Here is a 26,065-nt window from a genome sequence, read left to right as displayed (position 1 = left end):
CAGAAATACAGGGCACAAGATTTTTCTATAATGTATTTCTGTAGCGCTTTGTGCCACAATGATTGCTGTAATTTAACCATTATAATAAAAAATAGATTAATCAATAAAACTTCAATTTATAGTATTAGTTTGGGACTGTTTATTTCTTCCATGAAACACCTGTTTTGTAATTATATACTCAAACACTTTGTCCTGCTGGAGTACTTGCACACCATTGCCAGAACCAGTCATTCAAGATATGCTCCGCTAGCTGAAAGGACAGAGAAATGTGTTTGATCCAAGAATATATTGCTGTCTTTATTTAGGCCAAGAGTAAAGTACAGACAAGGGCAATTCAGAAGTCTAACACTAACAAACAAAACTGGAGCCTTTTTCTTGGTATTCACAAAATGAAGATTAGTTTTAAATACTTGAAGTTCTAGTTACAGCATCATGTCTGATGCTTTATTACAGTTCCGTTTCACACAGCTGTTAAAAAACAGTTGAAAACAAGAATGCTAACTAAATGCCTCAGTTAACTCATTCTCAAAAAATCCCATGCTTTTCCAGGAAGAAGCATTTCACCTCACTTTTAATCTGCTTTTATCTCCCAAAAGTGTTTCATGTACCACTAGGCAAGTCATGATGATCCTGCGCTCTTGCTTTACTCAAGCAGAAATTGTGACCAGCTAAAATCAATGCTGTCATGAAGAGGTTCTTTACCCCTACCCTCATGAGAAGCTGTCTAGAAAGATTAGAGAGCCTGTGTGCTTTAAAAGCATATTGCTATAGAGTCTAGTTGATTTTTCTAGTCTTAAAGAAACTGTTCAGCTGGGGGAAGGAGCATGATTTATTGTATAAAAAGTATAAATCTATTAAAATAAGAAGATGAAAGTAACCATAGTGTCCAAAGAAAATGAGATGAGACAGAATAACTTTTGAACCAGTAAGTGTTAAAAATCCAAAAGGTGAGAAAGTAACTGTGCTGACCAGCACTGTGTACATTTGGAATACATAATTAGCTGTCAGAGATGACAGAACAAGCGAACCAAGCTGACAGTATTCTAAATTAAGCAGTCATCTTGCTACCTAATTATACTGAAGTCAAACTCAAGAAACGTGGGAGTGAAGAGGACAAATGGGGTATTTGCCCTCAGTCATCTATGTAGGATGATCTCTTGTAATGGTGCTCTGATGGCAGTTTAAGCTAAACTAACAGCCCTGGCCCAACACCCATGGGAAGCTCTAGCACAAAAAAAGGGCAGAGGGAAAACAGAACACTCTTAAACAAAGGACTCACCTCACTGCTCTTTTCATTGAAATGCTTCTGAGCGCTTTAAGAGCTACTACTGAGGACGACTTGCAGCACACCTAGGTGGATGCAAACCTCTGCCAAACTGTTTTGTCACCTGTTTATTTTCAGTTTGGCACAGTCACCTTTAGTGCAAATAGTTAGAAACCCAGCACTTGGGACCTGACGTACATCCTGACCCAAGTACAGAGTGAGGCAGGACAAGTGGCCATCTGTGTGTCTTTGAGAGGCCAGTGTCAAACCGCAAGTGCTCCCCAAGAAACAGCCAGCCAAGGATCACACTTCAAAATCTTCGCACAGGCAGAGCTAGACCGTTTTGTTCATTTCTCAAAATGAAGAATCACACAGAGATGATAGTCTCTCTCCTACCCAAAATACTGATAAATGACTATTCACTAAATCCCTCCAAGAGAGCTATCGGCAGGCTTCTCCTTAGCGCTGCTCTTAACGCTGCCTCATGCTCCACAGACCCAACAGAGAGCATTTTGGCATCATTTGTGGAAACAGAAAAGGAGACAGCAGCTTGAAAACACACTCTGTACACATGCAGGTTATGCCAAACTGAGCATTCTCTTTAAGAGGATATCTTTTTTCATTATCTATGTATTAAATTGAATGTACACAAGATTTTGGAAAACAGATTAACGTCACATGAACAGCCAGCATGCTATAGTGAATTTTCTCAAGAGAATATTTAAAGTAGTCAATTAACAATAAGTACCAGTAAACACTCTAAAAGTGAGATGAGCCTGAACATTTTTCATTCATTTTTATATCATAAAAGTACCACTGTTTATAAAATTTGAGAGTCATTTTCATAATTTCAAAAACAGATTTAATGATACATATTTACAATATGAAATAAGAATTATAACTGAAAATTTAACAGGTGACAGTTTTGCAAATGGAATTAAATTTTAATTATAATCCATTACTATTTGAACTAAGTACTTTAAATCACATTAGAGAGTAAGTTGGGCAATATGACTATTTTTGTCAAAATAATTAATGTTAATGTAAAATATTAAAATACGCTAATACCCTAAAAGAGCAATATGAAAGAAGGATACAAGAGGCTAATTTATCCTATTTCATTCTTTGAAAACTACTGTTTTCTTTTGCCTGTGTGGAAAGCTATTTTATGTTGTTGATGGTGAAGACTGAATGTTATGTACTCTTGCAATGAAGTCTAACACAAGAATTATTCTGTGAAGTGGATGGTTTGACTTTTTTCTCCCTGCCTGTATTTTCAGATAAGTGTTCTGTATTTGAATGTGCTATCTTTAAATACTTTTCACTTATTTTCTCGGGACTGAAGATGAACCATCATAATAGTCTCAAGCAGAAAATGCTTTTAGGTTTTCCCTAAAAGTCTTTACTTCCCCCCTCTTTTTTCTTAAGAGTATTTTTTTCTTTTTACTAAATTTGAACGTTCAAAAGAAATTCCACACTGGCTGGACTTTGTGGACTTAATAAATAAATAAATAAATAAAGACCAAACAAACAAACAAACCACAACATACAAACATGCCCAAATTTTAAAGACAGACAAAATTCAAAGCATAGTTCAAGCTGCTTGAGTTTTTGTAAATATTTATTTCAATTGTACCATGACAAAAAAGGCTCCAGATTTGCAGAGCCCTTAAAGCATGCATCTAGGAAATATAATAACTGTTCCAAGTTTTGTACATACCTCCCTGAAAATCTTACATATTCCTGAATCTCCCAAGCATAATCAACATGAGCTATTGTTCCTTCCTCAAAACAATGTATCTACCAAGTTCATTCTCTGGATTAAAGTTTTCTTTAACACACATTAGTACTTGGAGACCAACAAGAGAAAATTCATTCTGAGCAGGGGAAAAAAAAAAAGAAAAAAAAAAGGTTAATTACATCACAAGAATTTTGTAAATCAACGTCTGTAATGAAGGCACTCCTGAACTCTTACAAAATAAATGATTAAGCATCAGATGAAATATCTCCCTGAAGTTTTTGCTGTTTTTGTTTTCATTCTGTGGAAGTTAAACACTGAGAAAGTCAATGCATAAGAAGCAGCAAATGAGCTTTCCAGGTTTTGCACCCTCCCTCCAGCTGTAAACAACAGCTTTCTGTAGACTCAGCTAACCTGAATTTTCAGACATGTAAGAGTTGGATAAAGATTTAATCAATGCACTTGTGCTCCCTTCTATGATTCAGACAAAATCCCTAATTTCCATTAAACCGACCTGTCCGTTACACGGGCAGAGCAGGTGTGAGGGAAACTCATTCTACCTTTTCTCTTCATTTCTTTTGTTCACCAGCAACGTGCCTGGGGACACTCTGAGCACTTGTATTGCAGCTCCGTGATGGGAAAGAAGGCTGAGAATAAGAGAAGCCCATGGACGTTCCAATAAACAGAAACTTTCCCCCCGCCCTTTCAGAATTCATAGCAGTATGTGTTTACTAATACACACATTTCTTGGGAAACTCAAAGAACTAAAAAGCAAAGAAGCAATAAGTGATCCACTTGATATCTGCATCAGAATAGGTTTACTAATCATTAATTTGTCAAAGATCCTAATTTCCACACATTTGGCAAAAGCAATCCTTATGTCCAGTGGCAATAAGAAAGAAAAATATTTGCTGTGCCTTTAAATATTCCTCAAACTATGACTGTCAAGGTTATGTATTATGCTACCAAATATTCCACTGACTGTCTGTGGATTGATAACCACCTTTTCATTTTCCAGTGTAGTATAATTTGCCAGCAAGTAAATAAAGCTCTTAATGCTTTGAGAACAGAAATTCATCACTTACTTATGAAAGAGACCAGTAGAACTATGAGCAAAATCCAAATGATACCAAGAGTAACTAGGAACAATTGCCATTAAAATATTAAATGTGAATATAAAAATATTACTGAAAGCCTTTCTTTTGTTGACAGTAATTAACACTATTGTAGCCATCTTTCTTTTCTTCATTTTGTCTTTATTCTGTCATCTAAAACTATTTATAGTGACACAGGGTTGGTTCACCATAATATCCTTCCACCCACAGCCATTTATAATTTTTTTCTCCACTAATTTTATAAACCTAATGGTATTTTTTCCCTTTCCATCTGCAGATAAAAAATAATCTTACTATGTGTAAAAAGAAAACAAACAAACAAACAAACAAACAAACAAACCAGGGATCAGAATAGCACCCATTGAGCAGCACAGTTTTAAAGAGTACGTGTGGATATTCATTTTTTCTCCTAATTTTGCAGATGTAAATTAGCTCAATGAAGGAACAGAGTGGAGAGTGAAAAAGTCTTCATTCTGTATTTAGAAGTAGTGAGCCTAGCAAAGTAATAAGTTTTGACATTTAAGACCTTTCTATCTTCTGTTATATTAGATGAATATGAAATAGGAATGATTATTTGCTTCTCTTCTAAAGAATGCCATTCCCAATCTAGCATTGATCAAAGTGATAGAAAATCAGACTAAAAATACAGCGTAATAAAATACACAGTGGACACTGAAGATGGTGTACATTTAAATCAGTCTTTAAAAAAATCAGTTAAAAATTCACCTGGAATATTCTTTCCTGTTGCCTCCATTTTTCTTTAGGCACTGTGGGAAGCCACTATTTTTCAATTCACAAGTCAACAAAAGTACAATCTAAATACTAAACCCCATCATGCAAATGTGTTTTAACCCAGTAAACGCTCTTAATTGGCACAATGACATAGCAGTGACAATATCAGCTTCCCCGATTTAACAGGTTTTACAAGAATTCTCCAGTGTGCAGGAATGTAAACTGGAGATTACATTGTAACAATTCTTAATTCACAGATTATATATTAAGAAATGAAAGGTAGAAAATTATGCAGATTGGTGTTATTTTAAAATTCCATTTAAAACCATAGTGGAAGGAATACCAAAAAGATTATTTTACACATAATGATGTCTGCACCAGAGACACCTGGCTGTAAGAAAACAGAATATGCAATGGACATAGGACACTGGAAATTGTCCTGTAGTAAATTACATTTTATGTATGTGATCTTCGATATAAAAGTAAGATACTTATACTGCTGGGAATTGTTCTGAGGTGTAAGGTGCACAAAAGATCTAAAGCTTTGCAGGTCCTACCAATGTTTAGACAACAGTAATGTGGCTACCCATAATCAGCTCAATAACCTACAGATCCTGCAGATTAGTACTTCCATTTAGAGTTAAATGTTCCTGCAATATAATATGGGTTACATGTATTTTCAATACAACAAATTCATTCAAGCCAGACTTCTTTTAAATTTAAATAAGTAAAAATGTTGCTTTATCTAATGCAACACATATACTGTCCCGTATATTCAGAACTGTATCTTTGGTCACAGACACACACACACAAAACCAAAAATCAGCTCAATGCTATTAAGAACATAGATCCAAGACTAGTGAACAGAAAGGTGCATTCCTTTAGTTTTTTGATCCTTCATCGGGTTCCCATCTTCCATATAAAATCACAATATTTTTTGTTTCTATTCCTCATTCATTACATAAACATCCCATAATTTCTTCAGGCCCCTTCTATATCACCCCAACACCCTTTGAGTGCATTAGCTGCTCCAGTCCTTTCTTATGACCAGGTTTTCTCTGCCTTGCCTCAGTGAGGATCCAGACTGTACCCTGGAACTGCTCCCCGATTCTGATGTAGGGATTTAACCACCGGCAAAAGTGACAACAGATTCAATGTAAATGCGGGGGGAAGGAGAGCAGCCAGTAACCTCAACTGAAACTGAACAATTGTCAACTCTAAGAAGAAAAGAAGCCCCCAAAAGGTGTCATAAAAACTTCCTTATCAACGAGAACATGAAATAATGACACTTTTCTAAAGTTTGAGTTTCATTTAGTTTGTCTTCTATGATTACACTTTCGTATGAGCTCAGTGACATAAAAAAATCACTTAAATTCCAAATACACCCAAGAAAAGAGTAAAGTACTTGTGGGTCGTTTGTAAATAAGTTACATTCATTTACTACAGTATTCAATATTAATTCTTTACCAAGCTTTTATGAACAAGTTTCTTCAAAGCACTGCAAAATATTCCTATGGAGAAAGAAACTACCTCTGTTAGGACCTTTCACTCTCAGCTTTGGATTAACCTGCCATGATCTCAGTGTTCATCCAGCCAAGTTCATTTTGCATTCACCAACATATCCCTTTATTTCAAAAAAAAACCCACAATGTATTCATCAGGACATCAATTTATCAGTATTTGCTTGGAAACACATGGATGTACACGTAGTTCCATGCTTTGCTTACATTTTATATGTACAAACATATGCAAAAAAAACAAAAACAAAAACAAAAAAAAAAAAAACCCACAATAGTAAATTGAATCTGTTGATATTACACATATAAACCTCAAAATGTGTGTGTATAAAGATATGTACCCACATGTATATATATCCACATACTAAATTGTGCAAACCAGATATGTTTATGAATAAGCACAAACATTTCAAACATATACATTACACTTCTATAACTGTGCATAAACAATATCATCCTAATCGTATCTGAAAATAAAGACTGGTGTAAAAATCTTTGGTGGAAAAAAAAAAATCCATTGCTCTTCATTGCAAATGTTTGTTAAATGTAAATGCTGATATTCTGCTCCTTGGAAGAGCATTTGTCTGCATGTGGAATTTCATGATAAAAAGCTTTAAAGTCCTGGGTTACTCTAGATAAACCCCACTGGCTTCCTGATGCATGAATGCACTGAAATTGAATTACTGTACAACAGCAATTACTTTTCACAGTAGAGTTATAATGAGAATCAGCTTCACAATGAACACCAGGTAGCTACAGTAGGAAAAGTTAATAAAAAGAAATCTCTTATTTGCATTTTCTGCTGCAGCAATGATAGTTGCCTTAAAGAAAAATAAACCTTAACACTTGATTTACCATGTTACAAGTAAATCAAGAATCATTTTTACAGGATTGTCTTTACTTGCAAAGAAACACTAATGAAAATAGAAATTTAACTGCATAGCTAAAGTTTTAATAATAGTTTTCTGAATATTCCCTAATAATCTATTTATCTTTTGTTTTGCTTTTTCACTTCCCTCTATCTTCCATTGTTTTGTGTTTTTTTTTTTTCCTCTTCCACCATTAACTAGGAAAAATAAAAGCACCAAATGAGTAGTTTTAATTTCACCTTTTTTTCATTATCAAGTTTGTTGCAGCAGTCATTTGTTGCCAAGCATTATACCATTGTGCTCCATTCCTTTTCGGGTTTCAAATGATTGGTTTCACTAGAGTATCATAAACTCTTCTAAAAGTTATTAAAAAAAAAAAAAAAAACAAAAACAAAAAACAAACCAACCACAAACAAACAAAACAAAAACAACCCACACACAAATCACAGCTAACTTCAAATTAAGATGGATAAGCACATTTCCTATCAGTGGAATCACTACAAGTCCAGGAAAATCAACCAAAGCAATGCCACAAGTGACAGCAAGATACGCAAGGCTCTCGAAGGGATTATTTAGGTTTGGCTATGAAATTAAACCCACTGCTGAACAATGCAGGAAACATTCCCACTTACTCCACCTTATAGGCAGTAAGATTTTTACCCAGCTTGAATGTCTTAGTCTTAAAGGCAAATGGATACCATCTACATTTGTCACAGCTAGAAACAAGGCATCAGCAATATTGAATTAAAACTGCTCTTCTGTGGTTTTAACTTCAAACATGTCATAAATATTTCAAAATAAAATCTGAAGTTGCCTCTCTGAAATTTCATCAGTTAGGGCAGTATTAGGAAGGAAATGGTTAACAGGAATATCCTGAACTGACATAAATCTGAGGTAATATTGAATACTGGGGAGGCAGGGTGGAAAACAAAAAAAACTTGCTTGCAAGGATTTCCATCAGTAAGTAGACGACAAAAGGTTATATAATTGGTTTAGCACTTCCAGTTTTCCATTTATTTTATGTATCTGACAGCACAAAAATAGGACATTCTGTGATAGGATAATTGCATACTGAAGGGTAATTCAAACAGGGGATGAATATGATAAAAATCGCACTGAACCAACTAATCACTATGAAAAGCAATGAGACAGAAAGATAAAAATTCAACCAGAATATAAAGGAGGAGGATGGAGAAGAGAGTTCAAATGTGATTAGGAGCTTCAAACAAGTTAATGTGTTTGAAAGCATAAAGCAAAGCAAAAAATTGGAAGGTCTTTCCAAGTCATCCTATTTCCATATTTCCAGGTCTTTCTTCTTGTCCTTTTCTACAAATTAAACATTTTATATACTATAGCATTCTGAATAATTGTCACAGATTGCTACATCTGTGAGAACCTGAAAAAGTATGAAGATTAAAATGTTTTATTTAAACCATATTTTAAAAACAAGCCATGGATTTTGATGTCTACTTGAAGCTAATTCAATGAGCGGTGTAGGCTAACGATTTGGGGTCACACTGAAACACGTTTTCTGAGCACTCGTATTTGAACCCTTGCAATGGTTACCCCATTATTTCTAGTGCTGAGAAATATTTTATAAGGTACTCTTCATTTAGTATTGGCTCCAATATTTCTGCCACCGTGTCTAAAATATTACTCTGAATTCTAGGTTTCAGTGCTCTTCATACAAGTTTTCATCAAAAGCTTATCTCAAAATTTTATTATTTTAGAAGCAAGGCGATGCAGCATTACTCTGCCTCAGTATGGAGCAGATGTCTTGGGTCCAGAGGAGCTTTGTGACTCCTGTCTCACCTCTCCAGATGTGAGGAGGGAAGCAGCTATGTTGTACCAAAGACAGAACTCATGCAAAACCTGCACTGTACTGAAGGATTTTGTACTCATCAGGAAATCAAGCACTACTTTCCACCAGAACATAAAAGGTCACTCACTATATCTCTCGCAACCAAGACAGACCACTTCATGTAATTATGCAAAAAAATAATAACCTTATTGGAAGGTACACCAAAGAGGACATTTTTTTAGAATGTGACCCACTCCAACTCAAGCTTTTATCTTCCTTTCTAAAGATAGAAACCTCTCAAAGAAGGGTCTTGATTTCAGACACTTTTTCCAGCACTAAAACCCTTTGACACAGTAGTCTAGGTGTGGTCTAACTTCACAGAATTTGGGTTTGTTTTATGGCCTACACTGGTTCTATTTTTTTCTTCCTTAGACAAAAACACGGTCTGTATGAACAGGTCAAACCAGTTCAAAACACTCACAAACATTAGAAAATATTCACTGCAAAGCTCTAATTGAGAAACAAACTGCTCTTCCCAAGAGCACTCCACTCCAAGGGTACAGAGCTCCACTTTCCTCTTGTGCTGCTTGCAGGTCACTTCCCGATTTAGACAATGCTGCTCCAAGAACAGCTATTTCACATCATTATAATCCCAGGGCTGCAGTTTTCTCTGCTAAGGAATAAGGAAAACAATCCCTGCCCCAAGTCAATATTCTACAGGCTTATGGAAGCTGTTGCACACATTTTGAAGTGCAGTTATTCTCTGAAAATCAGACTAAAAATAGAATTGCTGGGTTCCATGTTTATTGTCTTTCTCTGCTTTCCTGCCAAGTGTGCTCAGTTTACAAGCTGAAACATGTTTTACTTTGCTGCCAACCCAAAAAATTCAACCTCTAAAACATCGCCAAATTCCTTCCTCCCTTTTGCACCATAGCAAAAAATAAAAGGCTGACGGTGAAATTGTATCTAGAGTTACACAAATAGAATCCCTGTCCTTGGGTGATGCCTAAAGCTCCACAGTTAAGATACAAAGACCTTCAACTCAATTGAGCAGACAAATCTGGCTGAAATAGAGTAGCTGGGAGTAAATATCATCAGCAAAATGTACTGTTGGTCTGTTGATTTAGGTGATGTAACAGGAACTACTGTTACAGTCACCTAAATTTCTAGCAAAAAATACTGTAAAATCAAAGCTACAACAGGAAGACCTGTTATTCTTTAGGACATGCATGTTACAGTGAACTCCTATTCAATATAGTATAACACAGAAGTCAGAACTTAATTTTTTTCAAATGGTAAATCTAATCTAATAGGATGCCAAAGCTACCACAAAAGTATGACCACAAGGGAGACCAAAAAAAAAAAATTATTTATATATATATATATAAAACTCAATGTAGCTACTTAGTAATCATTAATACACTGCCTTTAGGTGATGTAGTACTTACAACAATTAGAGGAATTTCAGATTTAGCCCCATTTGAGGCATCTGTATCATCTAGATTTGAACTGAAGTACAGTTATTGAACTCAGAAGTTTATTTGCAATGCTATAATAGCAAGCAGTGAAATTAAGTTGCTTTAGTTTAACAATTTGACATCTGACATTTTCATGAGCAACCATGTGGAGTTACGTTTTACTGAAAACAAGTGATACCTTACAGATTCATTGGGAAACTGGTAGTCCAAACCTAGTTAACACTCTCTTGCATTTCTATGTTGATGTTATAAATAACTTATATCTATTTTCTTGAACACTGATCCTAAAGTATTTCTGAACACTTTAACATTTCCACTTCACCACCTTCAATCACCAATACACCTGCCAGAGCAAAGCCTAAATTATATACTTTATTTTACATCGTAGAGTGAAATAGCAGATTGATCTACTGCTTACCCTTACAGCTTCAGACTTTTTGTGAAACATTTCTTCCATATTCTTTGCTAACTTTTTCACAAGCTGAAGGCCATCGATTTCTTCTATTGCAACATCCTTCTCATATTCTTTGTATTTCTGAAAGGAAAAAAAAGAAGAAAAAATTATTAGGGAAAAATTATTCACAGTGAAACAGATGAATTTTTGACAACTAATTATTAGTTTCATGTTACATTTTTGCTGACATTCTTCATTTGTTTGATGTCTATATGCAGGACAGAAGGCTGTTTTGTGCCAAGATGCTGTCACAGGGATAGAACAACTGGGTTGGAATGTGAACTTTGCTAAGAAAATATAACAGGAATATTTATCTTGTGCACTGTAGAAAAACTGCAATTCCCCTTCGAAATGTTGAAATTGTCCCTCCCTGCAACTGTACAACAGCCCAAAAAAGCAGAAAAAGCCTTTATGTTCCATCTAAAAGTCATTTAAAACCAGTGATATGCTTGGCAATCCACTGCACCTTAGCAATCTAGAATCCTCCTCCTGAGCTGAACTTGTAGATGTGTATTTCATGAACTTTATACCATATTTACATTATGAATATTTATCATACAAGTTTATCTAGACATTCTTAACTTCCTGTGCAAAGAAAAACCCTAAATAAACCACATAAACACAAATCTGAAAGCAAGCCTAAAAGTACCCTGTGTACAATATAGATGAGCATTAGCCTATGGACTCTTTTTGAGGTGTGAATAACTCTCAGACCGACTAAGCACTAAAAATACATTAAAAAAATTTTTATCCTCTATTTTCTGCAAGCACCATTTTTTATCAGTGTTTACGGTGAAGCTTGTAAGAATATCATATACTGAAAATGCATAATATTATTTGGAGTCAATCTTCAAAACATTTAACTACTGAGAACATCCCTCTTTCCCACGTCATTCCACTATAGCCTGTATTCTAAGAAGTGATGGCTTTCAGCCTAGTTATGGTTTGCTTATCTCTATATAAAACACCTATGAGTTGTGATGAACTAACCATTGCCCATTACCAAACCCTTAACCCAGGGCTGTCAAATTCATTTTCACTGAGGGCCGCACCAGCCTCGTAGTTGCCTTGTAAGGGCCACATGTAATTTTAGGACTGTACAAATGTAGGCTTAACCTATTCCCATTATTGTACCTCCATGACACTGTGAGGCAGCTAGAAAGCATACCTGGCTTCTGCCAACTTTAGCTCTACATGGTGTGTGGGGGGGAAAGTATTCCAAATCTATAAGGTAAATTCTCAGTGCAACCCACAGCAAAATACTTGAGTCACTAAAATGAGCTGGTATCATTAAAACAAACAAACAAACAAACAAACAAACAAACAAAAACTTTCCTATAAAATTACAATTTTCTCCAAACTTTATATAACTTCAGAGAGAGAAGAAAGAATACAAGTATCAAACAGTGGCTCAAAGCACCTGTATAAAGACTAAAATCATCAAAACAGTGAATAAGTTAAGACCAGTCATGCTCTGGCTGGTGATGGAAGGAAGAAATCAGTTGTAAGCAAATGCCTGCACATACTGTACGCATTTCTTCTGACAAAACTAATTTTTCAAGCAAAGCGACACTCTGGACTTGCTATAGTCTTCATCCTTCTCTGTAAAAACTTGTGTGAATATTTTGATAGGCAAACAATATTTGATAAAATAGTAGTTGCAGACAATTTCAAAAGAATGGTAAAACACACAAAGTTGCCAGTAAATATGCAGGACACTGTATTTTTTTTATACTCTGCAATTTTTCCCTTTCAATAACTATATATTTCCCACACTATTTTGAGTTATGAGGCTCTGTTCTAACTGAGATTTTAATATTAGTCTAAGGAATCTAAGAAACTTCAAGCAGACCACCTGCATTTTGCTTCCTAGAGGCAGGAGGAGATATTTTATTCCCCTTCTTCATCTACATTTAAATGCCGTAAGCAGAGTTCTGATTTCAACTTTGCAAGCCCATTTATGCCATTACTAAACTCACTACTCTCCAGTCTCAAAATATTCTTTTAGCATAGCATGGTGATTTGTCTAAAATAGAAAAAAAACGGGTTTTTTTAATTTACTGGAGAAAATACAATAACACAGTAAACAACAGATAAATACACATTATTGTAATAAATACTAACTGTGATAAAATGTCGTAAATTAAAAGTCAATTGAAAACGTTCCCAGTTAATTAATGATGTCAAAGTCTGTTCACATCCCACAGGATTTGAAGCTTTGGTGAATTGAAAACAGTGAAACAAAATGCAGTGTCATGAACAACTGTCATATTTATTATGTCAATAGATCAAATACAAATCTAAATCACTTATTTCAAGCTGCACAGATCATGTTCAGCGTCGCAAGTTCTGATGAAAATGGTTTCCTTTAGACTTGACCTTTGAGTTCTTCGGAAGTATTCTAAAATGCATCACTTCAAGAGACTGTTTTCAGGTCATCAGATTTATTGATTTAAGCATTGCCATCAAGTGAAGAAAACCAGGAGATTATTCACTGTCTTTGTCTGAAAAGTGAATGGTACAGTTGAAGTCAACAAATTTTCTAGAGAATCATACCGTATAGTCTATTATACTATGGTGAGAACATATTAAGAAGTCACCCTTCTCAATTTTTACTAACTGGTGCTTTTGAAAATTAATAATAACTTGCACTCAAAATAGACGGGAAAGATGTATTAACTGATGATTTATGATTTTATAATTATACTCTTTTATAACAGACAAATTCATTTTTTCCTAAATGCCAAAGTTCCAATGTTAAAAAAAAAAAAAAAAAAAAAAGGAAGAAATAGAAGATATTCCTTAAGTTATTTAAAAGACCACACATCTTGCATAGTGCATGTCTAGTCAATTGTTGGAAACCCACTTGCAACAAACTAGTATTTACTTGATCTGCAAGACCTTGGCAACCAAGAGGTTTAAATAGTAAGAGGTTTACATAATATGTATTTTAGATTCAGTATTTCATTTTTATAAAAATGCTTCCATTATTTTCTCAGCCATCAATGGAAGGTTCCTAAACAGGAAAAATTATGTGGTTGGAAAAAACACCAGCTGTTCTCAGTATCCTTGTGCTCTAGCAATTATGACTGGAGGGAAGAGGTGCCAGCGTAATCTGTGCATGGCTATGCACTTTCTCTTAGTATTCAATGTACATACGACCAGGAATTTAGATCTAGAAAGTAGTTGACTTTACAGTAACTATTGATGAAAGAAATCTGAATCATAGAAGATAGTGAGGAAAACAAACAAACAAACAAAATTAAACACACACACATGCACTATAAGAAAAGGTGTCTTTATTAATGGATTTTCTTTCTTTAACTGCAGAGGCTGTCTGGCCTCCAGGTTCTCATCATTTCCCTACTAGTAGATTTTACATATTAAATTTGTTTTCAACTTAAATAAATTACCTAAACCAGCAAATATATAGTGCCTTCAAAATAAATTTGAAATCATTTTTAAAGAAAGTTATTTATTTTCTTTAAATGTAATCTTGAGAAAACACCAATGTGCCACTAAGGTAGTAATTAAGCAAAAGACTACCACAAAGCATGGAAACAAAAAAAAAAAAAAAAAACTCTCACTTCTGAGCCAGTCTGTACTTTATATTTCAGACTTGCAAACTAGCCTGTATTACTACTAAAGCCTTTGACAGCATATTCTCCTGGAGAAACTGGCAGCTGGATGGCCGGACTCTCTGCTGGGTGAAGAACTGGCTGGATGGCTGGGCCTCAAGAGTTGTGAACAGAGTCAAATCCAGTTGGTGGTCAGTCATGAGTGGTGTTCCCCAGGGCTCAGTACCGGGGCCAGTACTGTTTAATCTCTTTATCAGTGATCTCGACAAGGGGATTGAGTGCACCCTCAGTGAGTTTGCAGGTGACACCAAGTTGGGTGGGAGTGTTGATCTGCTGGAGGGCAGGAAGGCCATACATATGGATCTGGACTGGCTGGATCTATGAACCAAGGCCAAACTTAAGAGATTCAACAAGAAAAGGTTGTGAAACACCGGAACAGGTTGCCAGAGAAGTAGTGGAGGTACTATCCCTGGAGTTGTTTAAAAGACATTTAGACAAGGTTCTTAGGGAAATGCATTACTGTTAGAGTTAGGTTATGGTTGGACTCAATGATTTTAAGTGTCTCTTCCAACCAAAATGATTCTATGATTCTATTAGTAGTCTGAATGGCTCTTCCAAACAATGCCTTAAACAGCCATTTCCCTCCACTGTAAAAAATACAAAGTTGATGATTTGCTGCATTATTAAAAAAAAAAAAGAAAAAAAGAAAAACAAAACTTGAAATGCTGATTCTTTCTGCTTGCAAAATCAGCATTTGCTAAGAAATTCTCCAGAGAGACAAGATCATTTATCATTTGATAAAGCACACAAAAAATACATTATTTCTTCAGTATCTGTTTTGCCAGATCATTTCACATAAGCACCAGGGTAAGACAGACAGTACTTCACTGTCGGAACTTTTAATGCTGTTCATAGATTTAGGAATGGGGCTTTTTTCTTGCATGGTAACTTATCATCTAGAAATAACACACCAGAAAGCAATCTATACAAAACTCAGGTCCAAAACATTTAATGCAATCCAAGTATTTGGCACCAAAAACCATGCAGCTTCAGTGACCAAGGCAGGAAAAGAAATACCCGCTTGAAGCAAGAAAATTTCAGAAAGGTACCATATGCCAGCTGCAGTTTGAAATTTCACTCCTTGTTTTTTCTCCAGTGACAAACATGATCTTTGTGTTTCTATTTTTATTTGTATCTATTTCTGTCAACTTTCATCGAAATCAAGATAACTACCTTTATGTCATATAAAAATATATTTTAAGTTACTCAGAAGTTTGTAAACAGTCCTCAGTCTCAGTCTTTTGACAAGTCTGGGGCTGTTTTGTACGTGTACAGAACAATACAACTATTAATAATGAAAATTATTCCCACTTCCCTGGATTTTCAGAGCAAATAAATTTCACTACCATCCTGATTAATGACACTTACTTACTCAACAGGAACATTGTAACAATCTTTGAAAAGTAATCTGTCAGTTTGTGTTGCATATTAGGAACTGATATATGTCTTTGAGTTGTACTCATAGCTATAACTTACAAAGTTGCACACAAAGATGTGTGCTATTTGAGAGGTTTTGTCTCATGTTAAATATATATACATATGCATGTATACACTTTTTTGTTTTATATTGAAAAAGACGAATCAGCATGCAAATGAAAGATTAAATATACATTCAAACTATTCATTATTTCCATGAAAAAAAGTTTACTCCATGACATTAAAAAAAAAAAACCCACACAAGAAAACCCCACAAAACAAAACCACCCACACACCACAATACACACAACCAAAGAACAGCACATTAAAAACACTTTCAGATGTTCAAGTCTCAACACTGTAAACATAAACTGAGTTTACAGAAACACACACTTTTGATTAAATTACTAAATTTTAATTTCAATTAATATCAATTGCTCAGTAGAAAGGCTGTGCCATGCATTGCTCAAACTGTTGAAACTTGCTTCAGACACTCTGCCATGTCAGTCCTACCAGTGACCCCCTCTGGCACACAAGTGCCACATGAGTTCGTTGGCTTATTGGTACTATTTTTGATTATGTATTTGAAATGTCCTGACAATCAAGTATAATCAACAAATGAGTCTACAAGGCTGCAAAAAGCCTGCAGATAACCCAATTTGCAGCTCTTTAGTTACAGAGTCAAAAGTGATGTCAGTCTTAAACAGAGTTCTTAGTTAAGTCTTAAGCTGTAAACTCCTGGATTTCTTCATTAATGTTAAGTTTCCAACTCAAAGTCACCTTAGATTTTTAGTTTGAGTTCTTCTAGAGCGTAGGGATCAGAAGGTTGAGGGTATACTGAATTTTATGCATCAAGAAAAATGCATTGGGCCTTTTTGTTTATGGTTTTTGTTATGTTGGTTTTGTCATTTGCTTGGGTTGGGTTTTGTTTGCTTTGGGTTTTTTGTTTGGTTGGTTTTGTCCTTTTGTTGTTGTTGTCTCTCTTTCCCTAATCTATTCCTCATCACAATCTAAAAACAAAGCTCACACTCATTTTTTATGGTCTTCTCGTTGTGTAATATTTTTAAAATATATATGTTATTAACACTACTGCACAAAATTTACAACAAATGGCATTTGTTCAGGGTGTTCTAAAAACATCTACTTTTTACACTGTAAAAGGTTTGGTTTTTTCATGTTTTTTTTTGTTTGTTTGGCAGAGTTGGTTTTGGCTTGTTTGGTTTTACTTGGGTTTGTTTTGGTTTTGTGTCTTTTGTTGTTGTTGTTTTTTGGGGAGGGTGTTTTGGTGGTTTTGTTTGTTGTTTGTTTGTTTTGAAATTATAAAACCCCAAGCCTACAACATACACAGTGTAAACTGACAATGCAGTCAAATTAAGTACTGCCTTACACCATTAACAGTTCAATTGAAATTAAAGGAACTATGTATAGTGCAAGGCTTTCCACTATAATCAGAAAATGGCTCTGAGCCTCTGAATCAGGACTAAGGATATCAATTGCTCTTGATGTGGAAAATCTATCACAGCGTTTTACAAGACAATTTTATTTTAAAACAATACCCCTGTTTAAATTGATGGGACACAAACTGTGAAAGCTCAAATCTTAGGTGACGCGAGCTCCTGCTCTACCACGCTCACACACATATCCCTTCTGCATGTGAGAGATGGCAGACCAATTCCTAGCAGAAGATTTGAAAATATACAGCACAGCCACTAAATGTTTCGTCAGAAGTGAGGGGTCACTAGTTATATATGCAGTGTCAGAATAGACCTGAATTTTAAACCACATAAAAATCAGCCTCCAGAATTACATGTGCCTGTGAGTGGGATCTGAGCTTCTCCACTGAGCAGAAGGGTACTCAGATGGCACTACCACAGCAGAGTTATCAAATACAGATGGTGCCCTCCTCCGATAGACTCATCTGTGAATCTCTCCCAAGCAAAAAATTTTGTATTTCTCATTATCCCATTGACCCTGTACTGGTGTGGTTGGTTTGTTTTAAACTAGAGGGTTGCTGTTATGTTTTTGTTATCTGGTCTTCCTTACCTTAAAACACCTGCAGTGAAGCAACTGTAAAGGTCTTAACAAAATAAGCAATAGTAGGAGTTATTTTTATTTTGTTGTTGAAGGCTGGTGAGCATTTGTAAACAAAATTATTTTAGTTCAGAGCCAATGTAGATTTTTTCCACCAACAGAGCTCCAAAGACTTCATAAAAGGAGCATCTATAATCATCTCCATTCTATACATGAGGATACTGAAATATAAATAACTTCAGTGACATCACCAATGTCACACAACAGTTCAGAACTACAAAGAGAATGAGGTCTCATGGCTATTCTTCCAGTGCCCTGCCCAACAGACCACAGATAACTTTGTCGAGTTCAGTTTGATCTGCATGGACAGATGAGTCACAATGGCATATTCCTCCTCACCTTGACATTAGAGAACTGCTTGATAATTGGGAGTTTGTGTTACACCACATTACACACTCCTATTAACCTTTACTGAACCAATTTGTGTTGATGAAATCCATCAGCAATGACCAGTGTGATGGCACACTCATTTTCTTTTCTGCAGAGAAATGTTTGTTCACTTCATCAAATGACTCCAAAGACCTCCACATTAGCCTGTCACATTTGACTCTTGTCACACCCTGGTGTCCAAGGAATTCCTTTTGCCTCAAACTCCCATTTAGTAACTTCATAAAATACACTGTGAAATGCAAAATATTGGAATATTTGCTGCATCCTATTTTACTATGATTTGTTAATCAAAGCTGTACCTGGTATATTATAGCCAAAGATCAGCTACTATTCCGGGAAATTTATTATCAGCAGAGTTGACAAGGGTAGTTACTGCTTTCCTTGCAAAATAATTCACTCACAATGTAAGTATCTTACACACATTGCAAGGGCACCGTATGTCCAGTGCATTTAATCTTCATAGAGATATTTACTTCTGACCCATGTTTAACTCCTTGCTACATGCAAATGCTACAAAACCAAAACAATTAAAGCATTAAGCTGATTAGCAATTAAAACCAGACAAACATTTAAACCCAATTCCTGACTTAGCAATGTTCCTCTGCTGTGTCTGTGAAACATTTTCACACGAGACATGTCCTCAAACCTTTGCACAGTTAGATACGTATGGGAATACCACATAAATAGCAATAATGAGAAGCCTTGAATATACACCTGGTTAAAACGGTGGCACTAGTGTGGAAAGATAGAAGTTACTCAATGATATAGATTATTTCCCATCACAAAATTTAAAAGCAGCAGTCATTTTGGTGGTGCATGAATTATAATATTCTCTAATAAATAAAAAGATAAGGAAACACACTCCAGGAGTTTCAGATGCTTGCTTTCTAAGACTAATTCAGTTTTTTCAATTTTTACTTGAAGTAGTTAATAAGCCTCCCCATAACAACCATCACCAAAAACGGGTGATCCCAATAACTATTTAGGAGATGTAAGCCTAAGCAGTCAGAGGGCAGGAATACACTCCCATCCTTCCCTCTAACAGAGTTGCTTTGGGTCAGGGTCAGCCTGGGTAACAAAACCCGTTTGCAAATGTTTGTCTTGCTGCTGCCTCCAGCCTCCACTGGCACAGGCTCAGGGGCCTTCGGACTCTTTTGCAAAAGAGTGCCAGCTCACCATCTTGGCCAACTATAAACTCAATCCTATTTAAAATGGCTGAAAAATCAAATTACTGTCTTGTAAATTCTTTTAGACATGTGAAACATCTTCACAGGCCAGCACGGGTGATGTAACAGCCAGTTAACCAACACTATTAAAAACTGCTTTAGAAATACATTTTACAGAAGCTATCTATGCAATTATACATACATTTGCTTCTATTTTAGAACAGAGCATATAAAGCCCTCATTTAAATCAAAAAAGAACATTCTGGAACTACCCTGGAGACTCTTTTTTCTATAAAAATGTACTTGATACTCTTGAAAAAACTCACTGCAGTATTTCACATGAACTGCTTTAAACAATGAAGAAAAAATCCATAAGTATAAATCTGCAGAATCACACTATGACCCAGAGGACATGTTCATTCAAGGCAAATCCATCACTATATTTTCAGGTGAAAGCAACTGTATTAGAGGCATGTACATCTAATCTGCTCATCACAGAAGTCTGAAGAAATGTGAGAATGCAGTCCTTTCATCCTGGATAGTTCCTCTGAATGGCTGAAGATTCAGCAGTAGGGAACCTGACCATTTACTGTTTCCACCAATATCTCAGCTGGGATGAGCTACTACAACATCTTCTTTTGTATACCAAACTTCATTGGTCTTCTCTGAAAGCCTTTATGGTAACTGAAAACAAGGACAACCAGAAGGGTCAGTTTGCTTTGTGCTGTAAGGTCACAGGATACATCCACAAACTAATTCTATCAGTCTTTCTTTGTAATGTTTTTTTATACTTCCTTTTACCACTGTATCTTTCCCTCTCTCATTGTTCCATTTCTGCAGACCTATGCCTGCCTTAAACCCAGCTGTTGTTCTGGGTTCCAGTATTTCTATTTACTTTTATTAGACAATGTTTATTTTCCATCTGAGAAAAATTAGATAACTGTCTCCCTAAATTCCATGGTTACTCCTAAATTTAGGTTTTTAGATGGGTATCAGAATACTATGTATCAAAGTGGACTTGTGGTAATAAGAAAAAATATAACATCTGAATATCTGAACTCAGGCACCTAAATTTAGGCTTCCAATTAATTTCATCACCGAACATGAAAAACTATTTTATTTTCAAAAGTCTGAACTCCCCTCAGTCATATCAAAGCCAGCACTATCAGTATGTTCCCAGCATCTCTGCAAATCAGTCCTCCTGCATGCGGTCTATGTGTAGATGTTTTGAGAAGACCAAACTATAGTATTTGGCACTGCCTGGAAATGTGAAAATACATTTGTGTTTTTGCCACACAAGCTAATGGTTTTCACTTTATGTGTGATTCTCAGTCACTTATAAAACTTCACAAGAAACAGAGAATACATTTAACTGGATTAGTATATTCACCACGACTTCTTTCAAAGTCTCATAAAACAAACTGGTAAATACACAAGGTAAAATAAAAGGTTAAAGTTTAATTGCCAAACCACATTCAATTCAATATTTAATAACTGCCTTTTAAAGACTGTAATATTATATAAAATAATGCCCTGTGCAGCAGAACTTGCCCAGATCTTTTTGTACCGTTTAGCTATAAAGCATACGTTTAGTCTGGCCTCTGAAACACTAGCATGCTGCTAGCTCCTGATATGCTTTTTTCCCCCCAGAGTCTTTTTCTCTTTTGCACTTTCAAAAACAAATCTTGAAACCTAGTTAAGAAAATGTCGTGTGCATAAAACAACAAACACACCAAAACCACAGACAGAGCTTTATTTGTAGGTCTTGCTTTGTTTTTCTTAATGAAAATTAGATGAATAATCTACAGAATAATAGCCTTTGTATCTTACATCACCAATATTATACCAAAAGTAGTTTGGAGAAGAGGAGACTGAGGGGTGACCTTATTAATGTTTATAAATATATAAAGGGTGAGTGCCACGAGGATGGAGCCAGGCTCTTCTCAGTGGCAAACAATGATAGGACAAGGGGCAATGGGATCAAGCTGGAACACACGAGGTTCCACTTAAATTTGAGAAAGAACTTCTTCTCAGTGAGGGTAACAGAGCACTGGAACAGGCTGCCCAGGGGGGTTGTGGAGTCTCCTTCCCTGGAGAGATTCAAACCCACCTGGACACATTCCTGTGCGACCTCACCTAGGCGTTCCTGCTCCAGCAGGGGGATTGGACTAGATGATCTTTTGAGGTCCCTTCCAATCCCAAACATACTGTGATACTGTGATACTGTGATTCAAAAAAATCATTGCAAAGAGTAAATATAAACACATTAAGCACACTTAGCTGTCAGTATTTGATCAGATTACAAACATTTCCAAAAAATCATCAGTTTAGTGCTGGTTTTGCAAAATTAAAATCTTTTGCCCAAATTTAACCAAATTAAATCTGAACCAAACCTATCTCAAGTTCAAGTGTAGGTCACGTTCTTTTTCTATTATTTACAGAGGTTTCTACATGCAGTTAGTTCTATCACACATACACAAACACAGAGATACTTATTCAGCTTCTGTCTGAGTCTCAAAGAACAAGAAAGTTTCTTGTATTTAGGAATTCATTACATTACCAGAGCTCATCTCACCAAAAAATAAAACATATTACATATAGCACCACAATAGGTCATTGCTATAGCATATAGAAATAAACCATCTAACTTGAGAATCTATAAAAGATGCATAACCTAACACATTTATCAGAAAAAGTATGGAGCTTTTACACTAGAAAGGACCCAGCAACAGCTTTGTTTTGCTTGGTCAATAAACCACTATTAATGATACTGTGTCTATGAATTAAAGATGCATCAATCTGCATAGCACAGAAGCCATGAATAATAGCTAAATCAATACTATGAAGTCGTAAAGAATACAATGTGCTCTCCTCCAGGCTAATGGTAATTAATTTACTTTTTCTCCCTTCACACACGAGAGGAAGCTAGTAGAAGAATACTTTAATCACATAAAAGTTGTGATTTAGAAAAAGAACACATACTGTTATCTCCTTACTGTATCTTTTCTGTTCACATGCTTATAGCATTAAAAAAAAAAACCACACACACACACACACACAAAAAAAAAAAAAAAAAGAAAGACCAAACCACCAAAACACACACACACCCCACTTTATTTCCCCCCACACATTTAGAGAAAACAGCTTGTGTTTAGTAAAATATGCATGTACTGGCTGATATTTTCAAGTACTTCAGTTTGGAAGTTTGCTTCTTAAATAAGAGATTTGTTTTAGTTAGGATGTTCATTAGTGTAAACAGCCAATGTCTAAAATCACATTTTTGCAACACAAATACTCTAGTAGGGAATATGTGTATAGAAATGTTTTAAGCCTTATGTGGTTCATTATACCATAATGGAAAGCCTTAGGACTGAAAAAATATTTTTGCTTATGTTGAGGCTTAGTTTATTTGATTCAACTCTACTAGTTAATTAAATAAAGCCTTTTTTGCAATTAAAAAAGACCATGTTTAAGTGTTCACCATCTAATGGAGGCATTCCTGTCTTAGGAAATGAAAAAGATTTGGTAGTCCTATTACTTTGACGGACTGGCCCCAGACCAGCAAGCCTCTAGAAGAAGAAATAAGAAAGCTACTGGTTCTCTGTTTCTAAAATGAGTGCCATTGCTTTCTGAAGAACAGAATTTTTATACTCACTGTGTTTGAATTCTTTCAAGTACTATTTTTGCACAAAGTAAACTTTCAATTGCTATAACATTCAACAACCTGTCATCAGCAGATTGCTATTTCATTGCTTGATAAAAATACACTATTTTGCTAAACCTCAGAACATCGAACAAAGCCACCTGAATCACAGGTTACTGCTAGTCAATCTATTGATAAATCGCTCTCTGCTCACCACAAAGCAATGACCTTCTTGGTGAACTGCATTCAAGCCTCTAAGAGAGCAGAGTAATTAACATATACTTAAGTTAAAAATCACAAGTGCTATTGAAGCAGGCAGAACAAGTCAGCACTTAAAGCTACCTATGTGTGGATTAGAGTCCCAATGGTCTTCCCTGATTCTCAACACATCCTCATGTAGTTTTGCTAAACTCATATCATCAAGCTCAAAAAAATCTAACTTCTGAGACTGAGCTTGGCCTTTGGTTGTTTACTGGCAACTGTGTAAAAGATACATAATGTAGGGTCACTTCTCCATCTTGTGAGCCATCTAAAACAGTTTTGCTGTGAAAGAACATAATACACATAACCAAGGGCAAAATACTCTTAATTTCCAACACCAGATTTTGTCATGTTAACCTGCTGAAAATTTATAACAATTATTTAGATTCTTATTAAACTCTACCCTGCAATGTAAACACCCTGAATTACTTGTAGGTTTCCTCCTTTCACAAAAAATGCCATTTGTCCTTTATTATTACAACTGTACAAAGAACAGTGTACATCAATAAAATATAATCGTGGCAATGGGACGCTCTGTTTGCATTTGGAGGTGCAGCAGAGCCCGTGCTGCACGCACAGGACTGCCAGAGGCAAACATCTGTTTGTGCAGTTCCAGTTCAGTAGTTTAAGGAATGAAGTATCACCTCATTACAGAACTGCCATGTATGAGTGAATTTGTGGAGCTTGCCCTCCTCACAGTCAGACAGTTCTAATCTCCTTGCAAACCACAGTGGCAGCACGGAGATGAAGTGTTAAGCTTATCGGGCCTCATCTGTACCATCACCTACTTAGTTAAGCCCAGGCCATCCATTTCTCTGTCATTTCTTTGTTCCCGAGGTGCCTGAATGTATAATAGCCACTAGCAAAAGATACAAGATATCTTTAAGACTTCACAAGAACACCACCTACATTTTCTTTTAAACACGAACTGAAAACAATTCACAGTTCTAATCACAGGTTGCACTATCTGCATTTTTTCCATATACTAGAATTCTACCTTATGCTATGATGATATAACCTGTTACAATAAAGCTATTCATTTATTTTATATCGACTTTCAGTGTTTGCATAGAAATTACTAACTCTGAAAAAGCCTGTATTGCTATTACAGTATAACAGGGTTCTGGTAATTGAAAATCTTTTAGCATTATAAAAACAACTTTGTACTCAACCATTCTTTTTTAGCATCATCAAGCAAACCACCGAGTTTTGTTTCAGTCACAAAATAAGGATTTTTTTTTTTTATTTTTTTAAAGGCATTGAAAATCAAGGGCATCAAAAAAGGTTGCCTTTAATTCCTTCAAAATAACGTTCCCTTCTAATCATTTGTTTTCAGTAAAACAACTCTGCTTTCAAGATCATGATCCCTTATGGATTTTTATTTCAGGAATAATGTCTAAAACTTTACATACGAGCAACTGCACTCACAAGATATTCCTAACACTTGACAGGAAGAACCTGAAGTGGCCTCTAATGAAGGAGTTTGAGGTAGGTAGAAGACTCACCCTCAAATCTGAGGCATTCTGCTGTTTTGGGAGCATCTGAGCCAACACAGTAAACTCTAAGGGGAGAGGTTTGAGGTCTCTTCTTCCTAAGCAATTTCTGGAGCCAGGGGACTGAGATGGACTAACCCTCAAGGTTCCTAGTAACCAACTGAATCTTCCTCTCTCTCCCAAGTATGGTGGAAGGACAAATAAACCAATTTGATTAGGCTCATTAGCAAGAGCTGCCCATCACATCATCTGGTTTCACACATTTTCCAGATTACTGTTAGAGGTGTATAAGTAATACTGAGAGATGCACATGAGGAGACACTAATGCCATTCCAGACCCAACATCAGTCACAGCTATCAACTGCAGACAGGGAAAAGAGCTATTATGGTTGTGTTCAGTCTCTGGGGTGCTGGGAACAGACAAGCAGAATGTTGCTTATCCTCATGTAGCCCTGTACAAACAATGCAGCAACATTCTGATCAGATTACGTATCAACTACACCAAAACTCATCTAAAGAGATTTTGAAAATGGAAAAAAGTCCTTTTGCAGGAATAGCCCAAGCCTGTGTGCAACACTTCACTATTTCAGATCTATAGAGCCTGTAAGGATTCCTGAGCATTATTTATGTTTTAAAACTACTGATGGTGCCATCTTACATCTCTACGTGTCTCCACACCACCTTAATCAGGCATACATTGAAAGATGCCTTAGTTGAAATGGGAATGTTTTCCAGCCTTTACAACAAACAAAACAAAACGAACAAAAAAAAATCACACTGTTCATAATCAGCAATTTGCTTTTGGCTTATTCTTCAAAATTTTCCTGTTCCAACTGGAGATTAAATGTCAAACCACAAGAATACTGCCAAACACTTAATCATTTACTCCTTGCAAGTCAGAAAAATAAAATTATACATCTATAAGGCATAGAGAGAGAGAGAGGGACCATTTATTGTCCTTAGATAATTTCACAATAACAGCTTACATTAAAGAATGTT

At 35.7% G+C, this 26,065-nt stretch overlaps 1 protein-coding gene across 7 annotated transcripts in view; it reads right to left on the bottom strand.

Moving 5' to 3' along the window:
- The window catches only part of CACNA2D3 (calcium voltage-gated channel auxiliary subunit alpha2delta 3), a 481,484-nt gene that overhangs the window by 322,862 nt on the left and 132,557 nt on the right, over positions 1–26,065 (bottom strand). For all 7 annotated transcript variants that reach the window (XR_010652035.2, XM_071813168.1, XM_071813170.1 and 4 more), the window contains exon 3: positions 10,933–11,049. Coding sequence is in view for 6 of the 7 variants with exons in the window: in XM_071813170.1 (XP_071669271.1) it covers positions 10,933–11,049 (117 nt within the window). In the remaining variant the exon portion in view is untranslated. The remainder of the gene's footprint in view (positions 1–10,932; positions 11,050–26,065) is intronic.

Source organism: Patagioenas fasciata, chromosome 10, assembly GCF_037038585.1.
Source record: "Patagioenas fasciata isolate bPatFas1 chromosome 10, bPatFas1.hap1, whole genome shotgun sequence".
Lineage (NCBI taxonomy): Eukaryota > Metazoa > Chordata > Aves > Columbiformes > Columbidae > Patagioenas > Patagioenas fasciata.
This window is presented reverse-complemented; position numbering and strand designations above follow the sequence as displayed.